This window comes from Dipodomys merriami, unplaced genomic scaffold (assembly GCF_024711535.1).
Source record: "Dipodomys merriami isolate MVZ:Mamm:240054 unplaced genomic scaffold, mDipMer1.0.p SCAF_34, whole genome shotgun sequence".
Taxonomy (NCBI): Eukaryota; Metazoa; Chordata; class Mammalia; order Rodentia; family Heteromyidae; genus Dipodomys; species Dipodomys merriami.
The window spans coordinates 6,727,516-6,745,942 of NW_027204937.1; the positions used below are offsets into that span (position 1 = coordinate 6,727,516).

At 41.3% G+C, this 18,427-nt stretch overlaps 1 protein-coding gene across 4 annotated transcripts in view; it reads left to right on the top strand.

The window, feature by feature from the left end:
- Positions 1-18,427, top strand: part of Patj (PATJ crumbs cell polarity complex component) — a 283,552-nt gene that overhangs the window by 73,259 nt on the left and 191,866 nt on the right. For all 4 annotated transcript variants that reach the window (XM_069987179.1, XM_069987180.1, XM_069987182.1 and 1 more), the window contains exons 18-20: positions 8,438-8,647; positions 13,622-13,738; positions 15,894-16,301. In XM_069987179.1, coding sequence (XP_069843280.1) covers positions 8,438-8,647; positions 13,622-13,738; positions 15,894-16,301 — 735 coding nt within the window. The remainder of the gene's footprint in view (positions 1-8,437; positions 8,648-13,621; positions 13,739-15,893; positions 16,302-18,427) is intronic.

The following is an 18,427-nucleotide window of genomic DNA, read 5'->3' on the forward strand; positions in this document are numbered from 1 at the left end:
TGGGATGACGGCTGACTTCCAAAGACCTCCGTGCAGCAAGACGAAAGGCTTCAGGAGACCCGAGGCCACTTAATAAGAGATCAAAGAGGCTGTGTGTATATCAGCTTGAAATCCAGATAGCACAGATCAAAAGCTTGCCTTGGCGAGGCAGCTGCAAGGGCATGAAGTTAGCAGGAGGCCTCACAGATCTTAAGTCAGGCTTGATGGTGAACTTTGTGGGAATTTCATGGCTCTGGAATATGAATTGGGCAAAAATTCTGATTGTATCTAATGGGGGGGAAAACAGAACAGTGGGCAGGCAACAAGTGCCTGTCAGCTAAATGATACTTTCTCATAGTCCTTTCTTTTCTTTTCTTTCTTTCCCTCCCTCCCTCCCTTCCTTCCTTTCTTTCTTTCTTTTCCTCTCACTCCCCCCCCCATTTCCCTTTCCTTTTTCCTTTTCCTTTGTGTGTGTTCATAGTGCATGCGTGTGTGTGTGTGTGTGTGTGTGTGTGTGTGTGTGTGTGTGTCTGTGTGTGTGTGTCTGTGTCTGTGTCTGTGTATATGTGCCAGTACTGGGGCTTGAACTCAGGGCCTGAATCTTTTTGCTCAAAGCTGACACCCTACCTCTTGAGCCTCACCTCCAATTCCAGTTTTTGGTGGTTCATTGGAGATAAGTGTCTCACAGACTTTCCTGCTCAGGCTAGCTTTGAACTGTAGTCTCTTAATTTTGTCTGCTTGGGTTGATTTTAAATTGTAATACTCATCTCTCAGCTTCCTGAGTAGTTAGGATTATAGGCATGAGCCACTGGCACCCGGCAAACATGTTAGTTTTTTCTTATTTTCAGTTTGCTAAAAATATTCTCTAAAATAAAAGTCACATACTATTGTAAAGTTATGAGGTCTAAATAAGAAGATACATATAAATGCCTGTATTTTTCTCTGTACAAAATAATCAATTTTTACTGAAAAAAATGATGATGAGAAACATTTTTAAATACATTCTCAGCACAGGTATGCTATACCTGTCATTTGTTTTCCTCCAAAGATATTTTTGTTCATTTACTATGAGCTGATATAGAGACTAGATTGGTGAGAAAATATACTCCCTTTATAGATGTTACATATGATATATACTCATTGAGAATTCTTATGCCAGTTATACTGTAGGTTTGGGAGATTGCCAGTGAATGAACTAGACAAAAGTCCCATTCTTGTGGATAGACTGTAAATTCAATTAGCAGGAGGGAGCAGTTGCACAAAGTTAAATTATAATAAAGCAAACAGGATTGGGTCCCATTCTGTGCCATCCATTATGGCTATAGCAGTGATAGAAGTAAGAGTCTAACAGGATTATTTCTCAGAAGCTAGAGGCCTCAAAAGGAATTGAGGACTGTGTGGACGCAGCAAGTGACCTTTCAGACATAGCAGTGATATGGAATTGATGTTAGTGCTGATTTTGTTTCTTTATATTCTTTAGTAACTAATTCTAAATTTCTAAATTTAGTGAAAAATTCACTGAGAAGCCTTATGCTCTAATTATCTATCTGTCTGTCTGTCTGTCTGTCTGTCTGTCTGTCTGTCTGTCTGTCTGTCTGTCTGTCTATCTATCTATCTATCTATCTATCTATATCTATCTATCTATCTATCTATGTGCAGAGCCGGGGCATTGTCCCTGAGCTTTGGTGCTCAGGGCTAGTTCTCCACCACTTTGAACCACAGCTCCACTTCTGACAAGAGTCTCACAGCCTTTCCTGCCCAGGCTGGTTTTGAACTGTGATCCTCAGATGTCAGCCTCCTGAGTAGCTAGGATTACAGGCGTGAGCCACATGCCTAGCATGTTCTAATTCTTGATATGGAAAACATGACAATATGCTAACAGCTTCCTGTGTCGTTGGGGCACTTTATCTGATTTCATCTTTTGTACAGTCCAGGGCTAGATTCTGGGCTTATCCTCGTGTCTTGAGGATGAAACCAGTACTGAGAGGTTAAGAATTTGTTCACAACCCCCTTGTTAGAGTAGGATGTGGTAGAGCTGAGCTTCAGAGGGCCAGAAGGACGAACATTCAGTTTGGACCCTAATTGTGCCTTAATTGAAGATGGTGGCTATTTCTAGTTATTTGTCTTTTTTGATAGACATACTTAATAAAGTTCTAAAGATTTTGCTTCTTGTTAGCTTCCCCCATCCCCTACTTTTTCTCATGGTACTAAGGTTTGAACTCATGGTCCCATGCTTAATAGGCAGCCCCTAAACCAGCTGAGCCATCTTCTAGCCTTTGCCTTTTATTATCCTTGAAGCTTATGAGCCCTTACCTTTACTCTTCCTGCTGCGACAGTGCTCTGAAAAGATGTAGTGATTTTTTGCTGCCAGAATACGAAACTGTGAACTGTGAATGCTTTGAACTATGAGTGGTTTGTCTGGAGTTTCCCAGGAGATTGGACTTTTGGGGCTTTTCCTGTATAATCTAAAATTAGCAAACTTGATTCTTCACGTCATGTGCTATATGTCATGGATTATTAGTTGATCTGTAAATGATTGAATAAAAAACCCCAACACTATTGAGTCTGGTGGGTTTTTTTGGGCGGGGGGGGGGGTGGAGGGGGTGGCGGGCAGGCAGGCAATATTGGGGCTTGAACTCAGGGCCTTGTGCTTTCCTTTAGCTTTTTTGCTAAAGCTAGCACTATACCATTTGAGCCACATCTCCACTTCTGGCTTTTTTGGTGGTTGATTAGAGATAAGAATCTCATGGACTCTTCTGTCCAGGCTGGCTTTGAACTGTGGTCCTCAGATCTCAGTCTGCAGAGTATATAGGATTACAGGCATGAGCCACTCATGCCCAGCTCAAAATAGATTTTTAAACTATTAGATATTCGAGTAAAATGATATGTAAGCTTAATATTATATGCTTCTCTTCCATTGCACTTTTAATTGCCTTGCATGCTGTGCTTTTTGCGCTGCTCAAGGGCTGTTGAGTTCTATGTGTGATGTGTAGAAAAACTATTCTTCCTATCCAGTGGAAGCAGTATCACAAGGAAGAAGGGGTTGTATAAGTACAGTCAACTTCGAGTGTACTGAATTGTATTCTGTACGCACATACTTTGAATATCATGGTGGTGTGGTAATTGGTGTGATTAGTGCAATGCTTTATTCTATTGTAAAATAAAGTTAATGGATTGAGAGTCAGTCTAGTTAAAAATTTGCTTGTTGTTCATTAGAATCATTTAGTTATTGCATTCACAGTAAATTTATTTGTCTTTTCTAAAAATAACTGCTTAGCTTGTTGGCCAAATCAGAAGAAGCTCTTTTGAAATAATTAATTACAACCACTATCTTAAATCAGCACTACTCTAGTGTTTTTCAGTTTCAGCAAATAGTACTTGACGTGTTTTCCTTACTCTCTGAAAATGGTAACAGGGAGAAAAAGATGGTTTTAGATTTGTTTAAAAAGAGCCAGGTGGTGTTGGCTCATGCCTGTAATCTTAGCTACTCAGGAGGCTGAGAGCTGAGGATTGTGATTTGGACCCAGTCCAGGCAGTAAAGTTCATGAAACTTTTATCTTCAGTGAACTGGCAAAAAAGCCAAAAGTGGAGGTGTGGCTTAAGTGGTAGAGCAGCAGCCTTAAACAAAAAGGTTAGGGAACTTGAGGCCCTAAGCTAAAGTCCTAGTCCTGGCACCTTAAAAAAGAAAAGAGAGGCCGGGCGCTGGTGGCTCACGCCTGTAATCCTAGCTACTCAGGAGGCTGAGATCTGAGGATCGCGGTTCAAAGCCAGCCCGGGCAGGAGAGACCGTGAGACTCCTATCTCCAATAAACCACCAGAAAACCGGAAGTGGCGCTGTAGCTCAAGTGGTAGAGCGCTCGCCTTGAGCTGAAGAGCTGAGGGACAACGCCCAGGCCCAGAGTTCAAGCCCCACGACCGACAAAAAAAAAACAAACAAAAAAAAACAAAAAAAGAGAGAAAGAAAGGGAAGGAAGGAAGGGAAGGAGGGAGGGAGGGAGAGTGGGAGGGAGGGAGGAAGGAAGGAAGGAAGGAAGGAAGGAAGGAAGGCAGGCAGGCAGGCAGGCAGGCAGGCAGGCAGGCAGGCAATAGCCATGAACTGAAGCCTTGAGCCTGATTCTGTGGTATATGTGCTGTAACCTGAGTTCACTGGCTGGTAGGTCATTTCTTTCCATTTGTGGAGTACTTTCTGTATCAGTCTATTGACATGGCTTTGCCATATCTGCCTGGAATAATTTCCTTGTTGGTGAAGTGCTTTGTGCCACAGCTGCAGAGCAGGTGTGCTGGTGCATTGAGCTACTAAACCACACAGCATGGAACGCTGATGCTTTACAAGTAAGACATATAAATTAACCATATTTCCTCTCACATGTAGACTTGGGCCAACTTCTTATCTTAATATAGTCAGTTGATCATAAGTGCCCAAAATATCAAAGGTAAAAGGATTTGTAGACAGATTTTCATATGAAGTAGACTGGGGTCTATCTCTTGTCCTTTCTGCTGGGTGGTCTCTATTTCGTGCTTTTCTAGCAACTTTGCCTCCTGCATGCCTTGCTTGAGTTTCTTGTCACGTGTTTGAGCAGTCATGGTTAAAGCCCTGCACATGTAGTTGATGTGTGTGGTTGACAGAGCCCACATTTTAGTGGCATCACCATCCTGCCGCAAGCGACGCCCCTGCACTCTGCCTGAGTTTATGGGAAATCTGCTTTCTCTTTGATCTCTGGGAACAGACACAAATATTCATTTTATAGACACTTCAGAAACTTTGAATTGCATCCATTTGGGCATAATGATTGTCACATGTTTGCATCTGTTCATATAAAGGTGTTCTTGTGCTCACCAAACAGATGGATTCTTGAGAAAATAGTATACATTAAAATTGGCAAAGAAGCCCATAATATACCTGTATGTGCACACGTCCTTGCTCTGGCTTTCATCCTCTGGGCTAAGGAACATAGGCCTTTAACACTTAAAGGATGCAGTTTAGATTGAGAGGTGATAAATGTTGGCATTCATTCACCCTATGTTCATTTAGCAAAAATTTATTGGCAAGTAGGGAGGTAGTATTGCTTAGTGGATGGAATTTAACTGGCTGGTTTAAATCCTAGCTCTGGTAGTAATCACATATGTGTTTTGGTTGTTTAATTTTCTCTTTTTTCTCCTCTTCTGTCTTCTGTTTTGGTATACGGATTGAAGTTTCTTGATCCTTATTGATTGGAGAGGTTTGATAATATTTTTATGAGCTATAGGGAGCATCTTTCATAAGTTGCAAGTTCTTTCAAAAGAAGCAACCATATGGGACACTGCTAGAGCTTTTGAATAAAGAGGGGAAAAGTTCCTAGGGGAGAGACTGGTAAGGTATGTCTCGCATTCTGTGATTGGGCTTTAGTGCCCTCTATTGACAATTTAGCATAAAGCAACATTTGAATCTTCACACAATGTTCATTATCAAAAGGAGAAAAATGAGAGTTTTTTAAGCTTGTGATAACAGGTGATCAAATATGAAAGGGACTTTAATTTCAAATTTCACTTGCAGAGACTCAAGGTCGGGCAAGGGTCTTGAGAAATATCTATAACTTTTTGTTCTTTATGCCATGCCTGTGGTACAATGGATTGTATTTTATAAAATGAAGCTTTCTGACTAGAAGCAGCTGAGTCAGGTTGGTCTTAGAGTAATTTTGCATGCAGCCAGGCCTCTAGAATAGCAGCCATCCTGGTAGGATGCTATTGTTCCAAAGGCAGCTTCTACCTGTGATGGTCAGGAGAGAAAATGCCTTGCTCATTAAAGGACTTCAGCTGTGTGAGAAATCACAGTCAGAAAAGTCATCATAGGAAATAAAATAACCATTATAAATAATGGAGCCTCTCCAGAAATGGGTGGTCTATTTTTTTCTTTCCTTTAGATGACAAAGAAGCTGTCTTGGGGTTTTCTCCCCCAAGAAAAGGGATGGTATATTTGCTTTAATGCTTAGAATAATGAGAGGTCTAGAACTGAATAAAGTTTAATAAGCAAGAATGGCTTTATGTAGTTTGAGACCCCCCCCCAAAAAAAAACCCAACACAGTTCTTTGTGTAAATAGTTCTCACCAAGACTTTTCTATAATAAATAAAATCTATTCATCTTTCTAGAGTAGATCTAGTTCCATTATTTCCTGGTAAATCATCATGATCTTTTTTTTTTTTTTTGGTCGGTTGTGGGCCTGAACTCTGGACCTGGGCACTGTCCCTCAGCTCTTCAGCTCAAAGCTAACACCTTACCACTTGAGTCACAGTGCCATTTCCAGTTTTTCTGCTTATATGGTGCTGAGGAATCGAACCCAGAGCCTCATGCGTGCAAGGCAAGCACTCTACCACTGAGCAGCCTTCCCAGCCCCTGGTGAATCATCATAATTCTATAATCCTTTCTAATGATCATTTCTGTTGAAAATGTATTAGTACATTTTCAAATGTATTTTGGAAAGTGTAGGTAATTATACTTCAGTGTACATTGTGTACATTTTGGAAATGTATTCATCTATTTGGGTTAAAAAATAGTTCATTTTGATTCAGTGTTCTGTAAAACTAGAGATTGCTCACAGCCAGCTTAGGCAAATCATTTATTTGCCGTTGGTATTTTACTGTTGCAGTTTTTCTCTGAGAAACTTTGGTAATTATTCATACAAAGTAATGCTAGCTGCTTTCTGTGTGTTTCATGAGAGGAGTGAGCTATAATGTAGTTTGCCTTCCTCCTCAATAAAAAAGCCTTTCATCAAAAACTGACATCCTAAATGAAGGACATAATTGTACAGCTTATTTATTAGTGTGTCAAACTTAAAATGTAATGGTTTCATATTTCAGCATAGAAAGTGTGTTGTGATTCATGGTTACTGGTGACAGAATAGACAGCTCTTTTATATTCCTGTGCTGATTGCCCGCTGATATACCAACTGACTTTCCATGTCCCTTCTCTTCTCTTCCTAGGCAATAGCTCCCTCTACTTGAAAATATTGGTGTAATTATACTTTAACACTGCATACTTTATTAGTGAGTTCCCTGGACTATATTTTTTTTGCTTTTAATTCTCTCCATAAATATATGGAGTTAAATACTAGAGCATATAAGAAAATGACCAAGGATCTCTTGACTTAGGGAGAAAGGCAAGGTTAGGTAAGGGAAGCAAAGCTGTTTGAAGGCTCTTTTTTTCCCCCACAAGAAAGTAGCTGTGCAGTGTTTGTTGGCTTCAATATGATATATTTGGTTAAAATTGTGTGTACAACTTTGAAAGTGATCTATGATATCTGGAACACAAGAGATATAGAACACTGGATCAGAAGGAAAACTTCAAAAGCTAGGCATGATGGTGCATGCCTAGAATCCTAGCACTTCAGAGTCTGAGGCAGGATGGTTATGAGTTTTGTCTAGCCTGAGCTAGTAGTGAAACCTGGACACTGGTGGCTCGTGCCTATAATATTAGCTACTCAGGATGCTGAGATCTGAGGATCAAAGTTCAGCCAGCCTGGGCAGGAAAGGCTGTTAAGACTCTTATCTCCAGTTTAACACAGAAAACCTGAAGTGGAGCTGTGGCTCAAAGAAGTAGAGTGCTAGTCTTGGGCAAGCAAGAAAGGGAGGGGGAGGGAGAGGAAGAGGAAGAGGGAAGGAGAGAAAAAGGGAAGTGAGAGAGGGAGGGAGAGAGATAGGAAGGAAGGAAGGAAGGAAGGAAGGAAGGAAGGAAGGAAGGAAGGAAGGAAGGAAGGAAAGGGAAAGGGAAAGGGAAAGGGAGAAGGAGGTGGGGAAAGGAAGGGATGAGAGGAGGGAAGATAAAGTGAGGGGGAGCGAGGAGAGGAAAGGGAAAGGGCAGCTAACACAGAAGTTGGCAGTTTAACTTCTCTGGTTTAAGGAAGGGCTTAATAGGAGCTAATTGCTAAGACTTGCTTTTGTGGAACAGTGTGCACATGATTTAACAATAGGAGCAACATAGGAAAACCCCTCCCCTCTCTAAGATTGAGTTTTAATAATAGTTTGATTTTGTGTGTGTGTGTGTGTGTGTGTGTGCGCGTGCGCACGCACGCGCGAGCGCTTGTGTGTGCGTGTATGTATGTGTGTGCTTCCCTACTGGGGCTTGAACTCAGGGCCTTACACTTTCACTTAACATTTTTGCTCAAGGCTGGTGTTCTACCTGCCATTTGCTACACCTCTACTTCCCAGCTGTTCACAGATACCTTGTAGTCCAACTATGTCAGTCACCAGAGGTTTAACAGACACGTTTACCTGAATTGAGCACTCAGACACTGTTAAGTGCAAGTGTTAAGATTTTATCTCCACCTTGGTTCAAGCTGCTGTTTGTGTGGATGTCCAGTGATATTCTTTTTTATTGCATCTTGTCTTGAGCATGGCTTCAGAATGCAAATCACAGGAAGTAAATAGTAACATGTTTTCTGAAGCATAGGTTGTCCTGACTCATAGATCTTTGCATTATTCATAGGATCCTCTAGACCCCACCAGGTCCGTGATTGTGATCCGCTCCCTGGTAGCAGATGGTGTAGCGGAAAGAAGTGGAGAACTCTTACCTGGCGACCGCCTGGTCTCCGTCAACCAGTTCTGTTTGGACAACACCACGCTTGCTGATGCAGTGGAAGTGTTGAAGGCAGTACCCCCTGGCACTGTGTACCTTGGCATCTGCAAGCCTTTGACAGTAAGTGCTGGATTTTGTTATTTACTGTAGGAAGTGATCATCATTCAGAAGTTCAGAATGTGGATTTTTGAAGACAGGTGTACCTGGCCTGGAATCCCTGTTTGATCTTCAGCATCTTTTGTTCTGTTTTGTTTTTTCTCCTTCTTGTGCCAATATTATTGGGGCTTGAACTCAGAGCCTCTTGCCCTTGCTTAACCTTTTTCACCCAACACTGGTGCCCTGCTACTTGAGTTGCACCTTCAACTTCTGACTTTTTGCTGGTTAATTGGAGATAAGAGGCTCTTGGATTTGTCTGCCTGGATTGGCTTAGAACCATGATTCTCATATCTCAGCTGCCTAAGAGGAGGAGCTAGGATTACAGGTGTGAGCCAGCAGTTCCTGACTATAATTCTCAATGTCCTTTAGTTGTAGCATTAGAAGCAATGTCTACCTGGTAGGGTTTGAGTATTAAAGAGGATTGGATTGGATAGGTGTACAGCACATCATTATTCTCACGAGTGCTCTGCTACTTCCTTCACTCCTGTTTTCATTCATCTCCCTGGCTTTAGCATGCACTTCTAAAGTAAATGTTTCTGCATTTGATCTTTCACTCTAGAAGGATGTTAAGATGGCACAATAGGTTGAAATCTAGTTAATTGTGTCATTTTAACCATAGAGCAATGAGAATTAATGCTTTTCTACTTGGGGCCTAGCAGCCCCAAGCATCTAAAACTCCTGTATGGTAAAGCCATGTGGATGTTGTCTTCTTGTGTTATACTGTCAACTGATGGTTCCCAATGCAGGGGCACCTTACTGTCCCGGTGCTATGAAGATATTTCATGCAATAAATAATTGATCATTTTCACCTGGTTTAAAAATTCTTCCAAAGCCGGGCGTTGGTGGCTCACGCCTGTAATCCTAGCTACTCAGGAGGCTGAGATCTGAGGATCGCGGTTCAAAGTCAGCCCGGGGAAGGAGAGACCGTGAGACTCCTATCTCCAATAAACCACCAGAAAACCGGAAGTGGCGCTGTAGCTCAAGTGGTAGAGCGCTTGCCTTGAGCTGAAGAGCTGAGGGACAGCGCCCAGGCCCAGAGTTCAAGCCCCATGACCGACCAAAAAAAAAAAAAAAAAAAAAAATATTCTTCCAAGTGTTTACTCTGTGTCATTCAGGATTTTAAGCCTGTGTGTGTGTGTGTGTGTGTGTGTGTGTGTGTGTGTGTGTGTGTGTGTGTGTGTGTGTGTGTGTGTGTGTGTGTGTGTGTGTGTGTGTGTGTGTGTGTGTGTGTATTATATATATATATATACACACACACATATGTATATAGGCTTAAAAATATATTTTTTTATGAGATAATGTACTTGTCAATTGAAGCCTATGTATATATTAACTAATATAAAAGCAATGTTAAGGGTAGTCTCCTTGTTCTCCTTACAAATTACCCAGTGAAGGTACAGAGAGTTGAGTTATTCTCCAGGGCCATATAATTAATTGGTAAGGCACAGAAATGACTCATGAAGATGTCAAATAGGCAAGAACCCACAGGAGATGGTTAAAATGGAGTTTCTCCCACCCTGCCCTTGGAGATTCTGAGGTAGTCATTCTGATGTGCTGTACAGGAAGGTTCCTTTTCAGTTGGTCACAGGCAATTCTTAGATTTTGCACTTTGAGGACTGTTTTATAAAGGTGGGCTTACCCTTGAAACCAAGTGTCCAGGAGGCTGAGGCCTGAGGATTCTGATTCAAAGCCAGTTTGGCAGAAAAGTGTTTGCAACCTTTTCATCAAAAAACTGGAAGTAGAAGTGTGACTCATGGTACAGTACCACTGTTGAGTAAAATATTTATAGGAAAGCAAGACATCTTAGGTTCAAGCCATACTACTGGTACAAACTAACAAAAACAAACAGCAAAAAACCCCACCACCCAAGACACCAACCCTCCCCCATCCAAACCACCAACCAACCAAACAAAAAGAAATATTGTATAAGCAGTTTGACCAGTCAGAATACCTTGTTTCTTCTAAGAACTCACTTCTTTTAATTCCCAAAAAGAATGGATAAGAATAGAGGACTGAGGTTTTTCTTCATTCTAAAGTTGTGTTATATGGATCTGTTAGCATGCTGAGTGAATGACACCCTGTGAATGCGCAGCCAGCTAGATGGGTGAATACAGACAGTTATTTTCATACATGGAAATAGAAGCATGTATTCCATAGAATCATTTTATATGTGAATGCCTCTATGTGGCCTTCTTGTACTAACTTTCTAAAATGTGTGGTTCTGGGACTGAATGTGCATCAGCAGATGTTCTGTCACAGAGCCACACCTCCAATTTTAGTATCCCATTTTTTTTTATTCTTCATCTATGCATCCTAATAAAATGCCTGTATATTAGACCAATCTCTGACACATGGAGTCCTTCCAAATGAAGTCTAGCACATTGCTAATCATTTGCTTAGCATTTTGTGTACTTGGTATAAGTACTGTCATAGTCCAACAGATGGTACTGGGAGGTGTTTGGTTTTCAGATAAATCCAGGAGGGGAAAACTATTCATATTTTATAAGATCTCACTTAGTATTCTAGATGGTAGCAGGTACTTTGTCTAGATTTTTTTTTATTTCCTGATAGTTTATTTGCTAGGTTGTTGTGGTGGCATGGGAAAATCCCAGACTATTTGCATCCTATAGGACTTAAGCAGCCCAACTGTGATCTTGAAGCAGTTTTTGCAAGTGTGAGGCAGTATAAAGAATTGGGGCTCAGCACCAACAGGATGTGCATTTCTGTGCTGTGTTGGTGGAGAGAGAGCTGTGGAGCCCTCACACCTGGGACATTGCTCTGAGAGTCTTCTGGAATGTTTTGTGGGGAGGACCTATCCCTAGGCTTTTCTCCCTCCATGAGTTTGTGGCTCCTTAGGAGCAGGAGGCCAGTGAAGGGATCAAGAGAAAGGCCAACTTTTTAAACCATTATTAAGAGTTTCTTCTTTATGTGAGAAAAGCTGTCTTTTTCTGTCAGCAAGGGGCTTAAAAGTTCCTGCTTTGGCCTGGTGGCTTGGCTCTTTTCACTCAGGAAAAGAGGAACTGCTGGGATAAGGAAGGCTTTTGAAATGTAAGGTTTTGTCTTACACTGGTTTCTTTACTAGATGTAATTGATAGGCCCAGACTTTTAAAGGGTGGGGGTACATTTTGAGATTCCTTGTGTACTGTTAATCTTAAATCAAAAGTCAGCTTATACAAATACATTTTACCCAATTCAAGCTAGCCAATCAGGAGCAGATTGTGAACCTGAGCTCAGCCAATCTGAACAGAAGGGCGGGGCCTGCAGCATTAGGGATAAATGGTAGTTGGGGGACTGGGAAGCAGAAGGGAGAGCACCTGGATGGCTTGCCAGATTTTTGGCTGTTGGCACACCCTTGTGCAGAAGTAAATTTTGCCATGCTGAGACAATTCTTTATTTTCATGTTTATGGCTGTGACTCCAGTGGTTCTGGGAGCACATATTTATAATATTTAACATCTGGGTTCCTGTAACAGAACTCCTGTAAATAGTGGTTCTGAGAACCAGGCCTGGGTCTTCTCTGAGATTTCTGGTTCTGTCCTTTTTTATGGCACAGTTGGTGGCTGCATATGACAGTGACCGTTGTGTTCTGAATCCACAGCAGATTTAGGGCAGGGGGAGGGATGTGAATGAAATGTTCCAAAATCTAGTTGGGATGAACAACTGTATATAGCAGTTCATGATTTTCTTACCTAGATGATATATTTGATCTTACCCGTGAATGCGATTTATCTTCTCTTTTGTACAAATTTCATCAAATGTACCAGAGCAAAAGCAAAACGAATGAAGCAACTTTCAATACTACAGTCTTCAGTGCCAGGATGGTAGGATTGGCAGAGTTGCTGAGCTGGGCAGGGGTGGGTTTCGCTTAGTTTTGTGCTTGGTGTGCTGTGTCTGGAACCAGGCATGCAGCCTCGCCAGCACTCACCTTGCTGCTCTGTAAGGTGATGGTGATGTGGTCATGGAGAACACAGGCTCCAGAACACAGGGTTCAGATTCTTAAGATGGAACTAAGTGGCATAAAACCGGGCAAAATATTGTGTCTGTTTTCTCACCAGTGACATAGGGTTAATAAGAACACTTACTTTGTTAATCCATTAATTTGGATATCAGTATATTAGGTACTTAAACCTGTGCCTAGTAGTTATATAATGAGGTCTTATCCTGGGTAAATGGTTTTGCCTAAAAAAACACTTGAAGTTTGAGGAGATCTGATGGAGGTATGGCTTAAAAAATTATACAAGGACATTTCATTCTATTGAAACAACTTGTATACATTTTGTTACATACTTACACAAAATTAGAAGTGGCTAAACAGAGTTTGAAACCTAAGGTCTCTCAGTTGAGTGCCAGTGGCTCACACCTCTAATCCTAGCTGCTTAGGAGGCTGAGATCTGAGAATCACGATTTGAAGCCAGCCCAGGCAGACAAGTTCATGAGACTTGTACCTCCAATTAACCACCCCTAAAACTGGAAATAGAGTTGTGGCTAAAAGTAGTAGAGAGCTAGCTTTGAGGAAAAGAGCTCAGGGATGGCACCGAGGCCCCTCAGTTGAAGCCCCAAGACAGGCACAGAAAGAAACTTAAGGTCTCCCTCTCCCTCTCCCTCTCCCTCTCCCTCTCCCTCTCCCTCTCCCTCTCCCTCTCCCTCTCCCTCTCCCTCTCCCTCTCCCTCTCCCTCTCCCTCTCCCTCTCCCTCTCCCTCTCCTTCCCCCTCCCTTTCTCCCTCTCTCCCTCCCCCTCCCCCTCCCCTTCTCCCTCTCCCTCAACCTCTCCTTTTCCCTCCCCCTCTTTCTCTTTCCCTCTCTCTCCCTCCTCTCCACCTTTGGCATGTATCAACTTGTATCTAATGTACGATGACCCGTGAAATCTTCACACCATCATTATTATCAGTGCCAAATTTAGTGGATTTTCTTGATCATAAAAATGGTTTATGTTTTTAGGAAGATGAGAAAGAAGAAAGTTGTTGCATTTTACATCCAAACAATAATGAAGAAGAGGCTGAACTTTCAGGAGGAATTCGTGATGTAAATTCATCTTTAATACTTGAAGCACCTAAGGTATTGAAGAACTTTATTTCCCACTTGAATGATTTGCTGTGAACTGATTTCTATAGAGGAGACAAAGCTTGTTCTGATTCCCTTGGCTAAAAAAGATGAAAAGTAAAACCTCCTTCACTTTTGCCTCTCTCTACCCGCTACCTTACTCCTTTACTTTGAGACAGGATCTAGCTATGTAGCTCAAGGTGGCCTTGAACTTGCTATGTAGCCCAGGCTGCCTCTGTTTGGATTCATGGTCCTTCTGCCTGCTGGTATGACAGGCATACACTATTGCAAAGAACAGATATGTCTTAATTTGTTTCACTAATGTTGTCTTTAACTTTGGGAAGACAGAACGTATTTCTGGAAATAGGAATACATTTGAAATAGGGTAGAAAACAGAACAAGAGAAAATTCGTTTTTTTAATTTAAAAAATTACATTATTATCTCTAAGTAGTTGTATAAGGGGGTTTCAACTTAATACGCCAGTATGTGAGGACAATGAAAATTTTCATGTTGAATAATTTCTAAAGAAGACTTCCCTGGTCAAGTCTTACTGTATGCTGCAAATATAGAAAGTTCATTTTGGAGCTTTGTTGGTTTTTCTTATTTATTTTATTTTTGTTCTGCAGTTGTTTTGCAGCAAGAGTGTGGTTTTTCTTTCCTTGATCGCAATGACCCCCACAACATTCCTGTCACTCAGGACCATGTCCCACACCGCCTCACACACCTGTAAAGTGGGTCACATTACTTAAAGTATAGGCATTCTTTGTTCTGATTTTAGAACCTTGTGATAGAGTGTAATAAATCCCCTGACTACATTTTTTGGGGGAAATACTTGCAATATTTTGGAAATCTGCAGCACTGTTTTAATTTAAAGTCTTTACCATGTGGTATTTAGAGGTGAAGGCAAAGCAATGGGGGAAGAGCAGGCTCATCCCAAGAATTCAAACTTGGTAATTCTTAATGGTTAGGGCTTAAGAAAGGAATTATTGATCTCTTAGAAGAAATAGGGTCTAATTGAGCCCAACACCAACAGGCTCTCCAGAGTTAGGTTAGAGGCTCAGCAAATTCATGTAATCAATCATTCAGCACTAGCCAGGAACTCAACAAAATTTTCTGCTTCTCTATGACTATTAGCACTTTATATTAGTTATATTAGAGAACTGTTGTAATTAGAAAACCATTCCTTTTTATCAGATATTGTCAAAAGAGTTGGGAAAAACCTATTTCTATTATGTAGTATATTATAAAAAAATTCACTCAATGGGCTGGGATGTAGCTCAGTGGCAAAGCACTTGCCTAGCAAGTGCAACGTCCTGGGTTCGATCCCCAGTACCAAAAAAGAAAAGACAAAAAAAAATTCACTCAAAGTAGATAGACACGCTGCCCATATCTTTAGTTTCTGCCATGTTTTTGAGGGTTGGGATGTAGCTCAGTGATAAAGTGATGGTCTAGCACAAGCAAGGCTATGGGTTTGATCCCTGGTACTGCCAAAGGAAAAAAAAAGAGGAAAAGAGAATGTAATTTGAACATTCAAAGGCTAAACATATATATATATATATATATATATATATATTTATATTTATATGTTTTATATATATATATATATATTTTTTTTTTTAATGCCTGTACTGGGACTTGAACTCAGGGCCTCACTGTATTGCCTGGCTTTTTCACTCTAGTGGTGATGCTTTACCTCTCAAGCCACATCTCCACTTTGGCTTTTTGCTTGGATTACACATATCTGTATTAGCATGGGATGACTATATTTATTCATTACTTTCTGTATTAAGCACATGGGTTCAATATTTGGGGTAGCTGTTTAACCAAACTCCTATTTCTGCTGGAGAATTTTCATGGGGTTAATGTATAATGGATACTTTAGAGTAGTCATTCACCTTGCCAGGGGCAGAATTTTGTCCCTTACCTTGCTGTTTGTCCTTTCCTGCGTTACTGGCTATGTTCAGGGAAGCTGCTATTTTTGCTTGCTTGTAATGGAGAAATGCGCTCCCTGCCCCGCCCCCCCCCCCCCCCCCCCCCGGCCCCCAAGCCTGTTAGCCGTGCATTAGTACAAGGTACAGAGTGAAGTTATATCCACATTTCGATTTTCAGCTTGGGGTGGATACTCCAAACATTTTAACTGTTTTTGCTTTTTGCATTTTTTTTTTACAGGGTTTTAGAGATGAACCATATTTTAAAGAGGAACTTGTGGATGAACCATTTCTAGATTTGGGAAAATCTTTCCAGTCCCCACCAACAGAAATGGAAGCCAGCCAGGAGGCCTGGGAAATGCATGAGTTTCTGAGTCCTCACTTGGAGGAGATGGGTGAGGAGAGGGAGATGCTGGTGGATGAGGACTACGAGCTCTATCAGGACCGCTTGCAGTCCACGGATGTGTATCCCTCGTCCCACAGTCAAGACACCACGCCTGTGCCCGCCAGGCAGGATCTCCAGTTTGGCACTCCGTGGTTACATGACAGCCTGTCAGGTGATGAGGGGCCCAGGTCTCCAGATGCAGGGTCCATGACTGTAGGCTACTCCTCAGAGGCACAGCAGTATGGTTACAGCACTGGAGACGGGGTAAGTCATCAGAACCTGGCTTCCCGTCCTCCCCACTGCTCCCCTACACAGCCCCCTCTTTCCTTCATGTAATTTTCCCAAAATAAAACAACCCAAGAGAGGTAATGGGTCTTTTCACAGTGAGGGGTTGTTCCTGTAAGCGTAAGGTCCTAATTTGTGGAGGACACACAACTTCTCATGGCAGTCAGTGAGCTGCACTGTTCCCTCACTGGTTTTTCTCAATGTTGTTATTTTTCAGATTTAAAAATTTTTATTGAAGGGTGATGTACAGAGGGATTATAGTTATGTGTCAGGTTTGTTTGTTTGTTCATTTGTTTCCTTTTTGGGACAAGTCCCCCTATATAGCCCAGACTAGCCTTAAACTTCACATTCTCCTGCAGCTGCCTGTTAATTGCCAGGATTACAGGCATGCACTACCATGCCTGGCTTTTCTTTAATGTGGTATTGTCTTCCTGATTTCTCATTTCAAAGAAGAGTTCTTTTTAATACTTGTGATTTGTCACATAACCATGTATTTCAGGGGAAATCAAGGCAAAAGTAACAAAAATATATATTGTTGGTCTTTTCTTGGTTATCCTCTTGTTTCCTCTGCTACATATGCTACAAAAGCAGTGAATGCTGGAAAATTGTCTTTACATTGGAGATGTTGTCTATGACTTGACAGGAGAAGCTTAGACTTTAATAGAGTTACCCTTGCTATTATGTCACCAATAAACTGATTTTTTTCTAAAGTTAAAATTAGCCAGTCACCAGTTGGTGTCTTTCACTGGGTTCAGCTTTGAGAGAAATTTGAAATTGTGTGTGTAAATACTCACTTGTTATGGCTGGTTTTTCTATCCACTCAAAAGGCAACCTGAAAATACCTGTCTTTTAAAATACATAAATGTTTAAGGCTATAGAGAAAATAATCAAGTGAATCTTTATAATAAAACTTTAGTTAAAACCCATATTTTTAAGCCTAGACAGTGTTAATTTTTTTGTTTTGTCACATTTAATAAAAGATAATCAAATTATTTCAATGAATATTTAATGGCAGTACGGGCTGGGTGCAGTGGCTCACATCAGTAATCTTTGCTACTTGGGAGGTGGAGAGGGAAGCCTACAGTTCAAGGTCAATCTCCAAAAAATGTTATTGAGACTCCATCTCAACAAATAAACTTGGTGTGGTAGCTTCCTCTGTGTGTGTGTGTGTGTGTGTGTGTGTGTGTGTGTGTGTGTGTGTGTGTGTGTGTGTGTGTGTGTGTGTGTGTGTGTGTGTGTGTGTGTGTGTGTGTGTGTGTGTGTGTGTGTGTGTGTGTGTGTGTGTGTGTGTGCATGTATGCACGTGTACCTGCTGGTATTGCATCTGGATCTCTGAACTTTGGCTCTTACTCTGCTTTTTACTCAAGGCTGGTGGTCTACCATTTGAGCCACACCTCTACTTCCTGCTTTTTGGTGTTAATTGGAGTTAAGAGTCTCTTAGACTTTTCTGTTCCATCTGGCTTCTAACTGGGATTCTCAGATATCAGCCCCATAAGTAGCTAGGATTGCAGGTGTGAGTCAGCTGGTAGCCTAGCCACTCACTTTTGTAATTTTAACTACTCTGGAGGTATGGGTAAAAGGATGGGGTCCCAAAAATGCAAGCCCATATCTAAAAATGAAAGCAAGTAAACAAAAAATGTAGGTGGAGGTCATGTCTTAAGTGGTAGAGTGCCAGCCTAGTAACTGCAAGGCCCTAAATTCAAACCCCAAAGCTGATGACTCTCCAATAGTAAATTTACAAAAATAAAAGTCCCTAGTAGAATTATTTTCTGATCATTTATCATTGTTTTCCAACATATAAGGTCTTGATTTCCTTCTAGATTGTTTGAGATCACAGCTGCTGTCCCAGGCTGCTCACCCTTATCTCAAGCAGTCATTACTCACCATCAGGGTTAAAATCCTTCTTATCAGCCTGCTTTGATGCTTCTCTGGCTTGCTTCTTCTCTTGTTTAGTAAAGTGCTTTTTAAAGGCTTGTTTAGAAATGATAATCAATGCTTACATTTGAAGGGCGTACATCCTAATTGTGAGCTCTGTTTAAATTTCCCAGCCTGTTTTTCTGTATTTTTCATTCCTTACTAGTTATGGCTATATTTTCTACAAAATA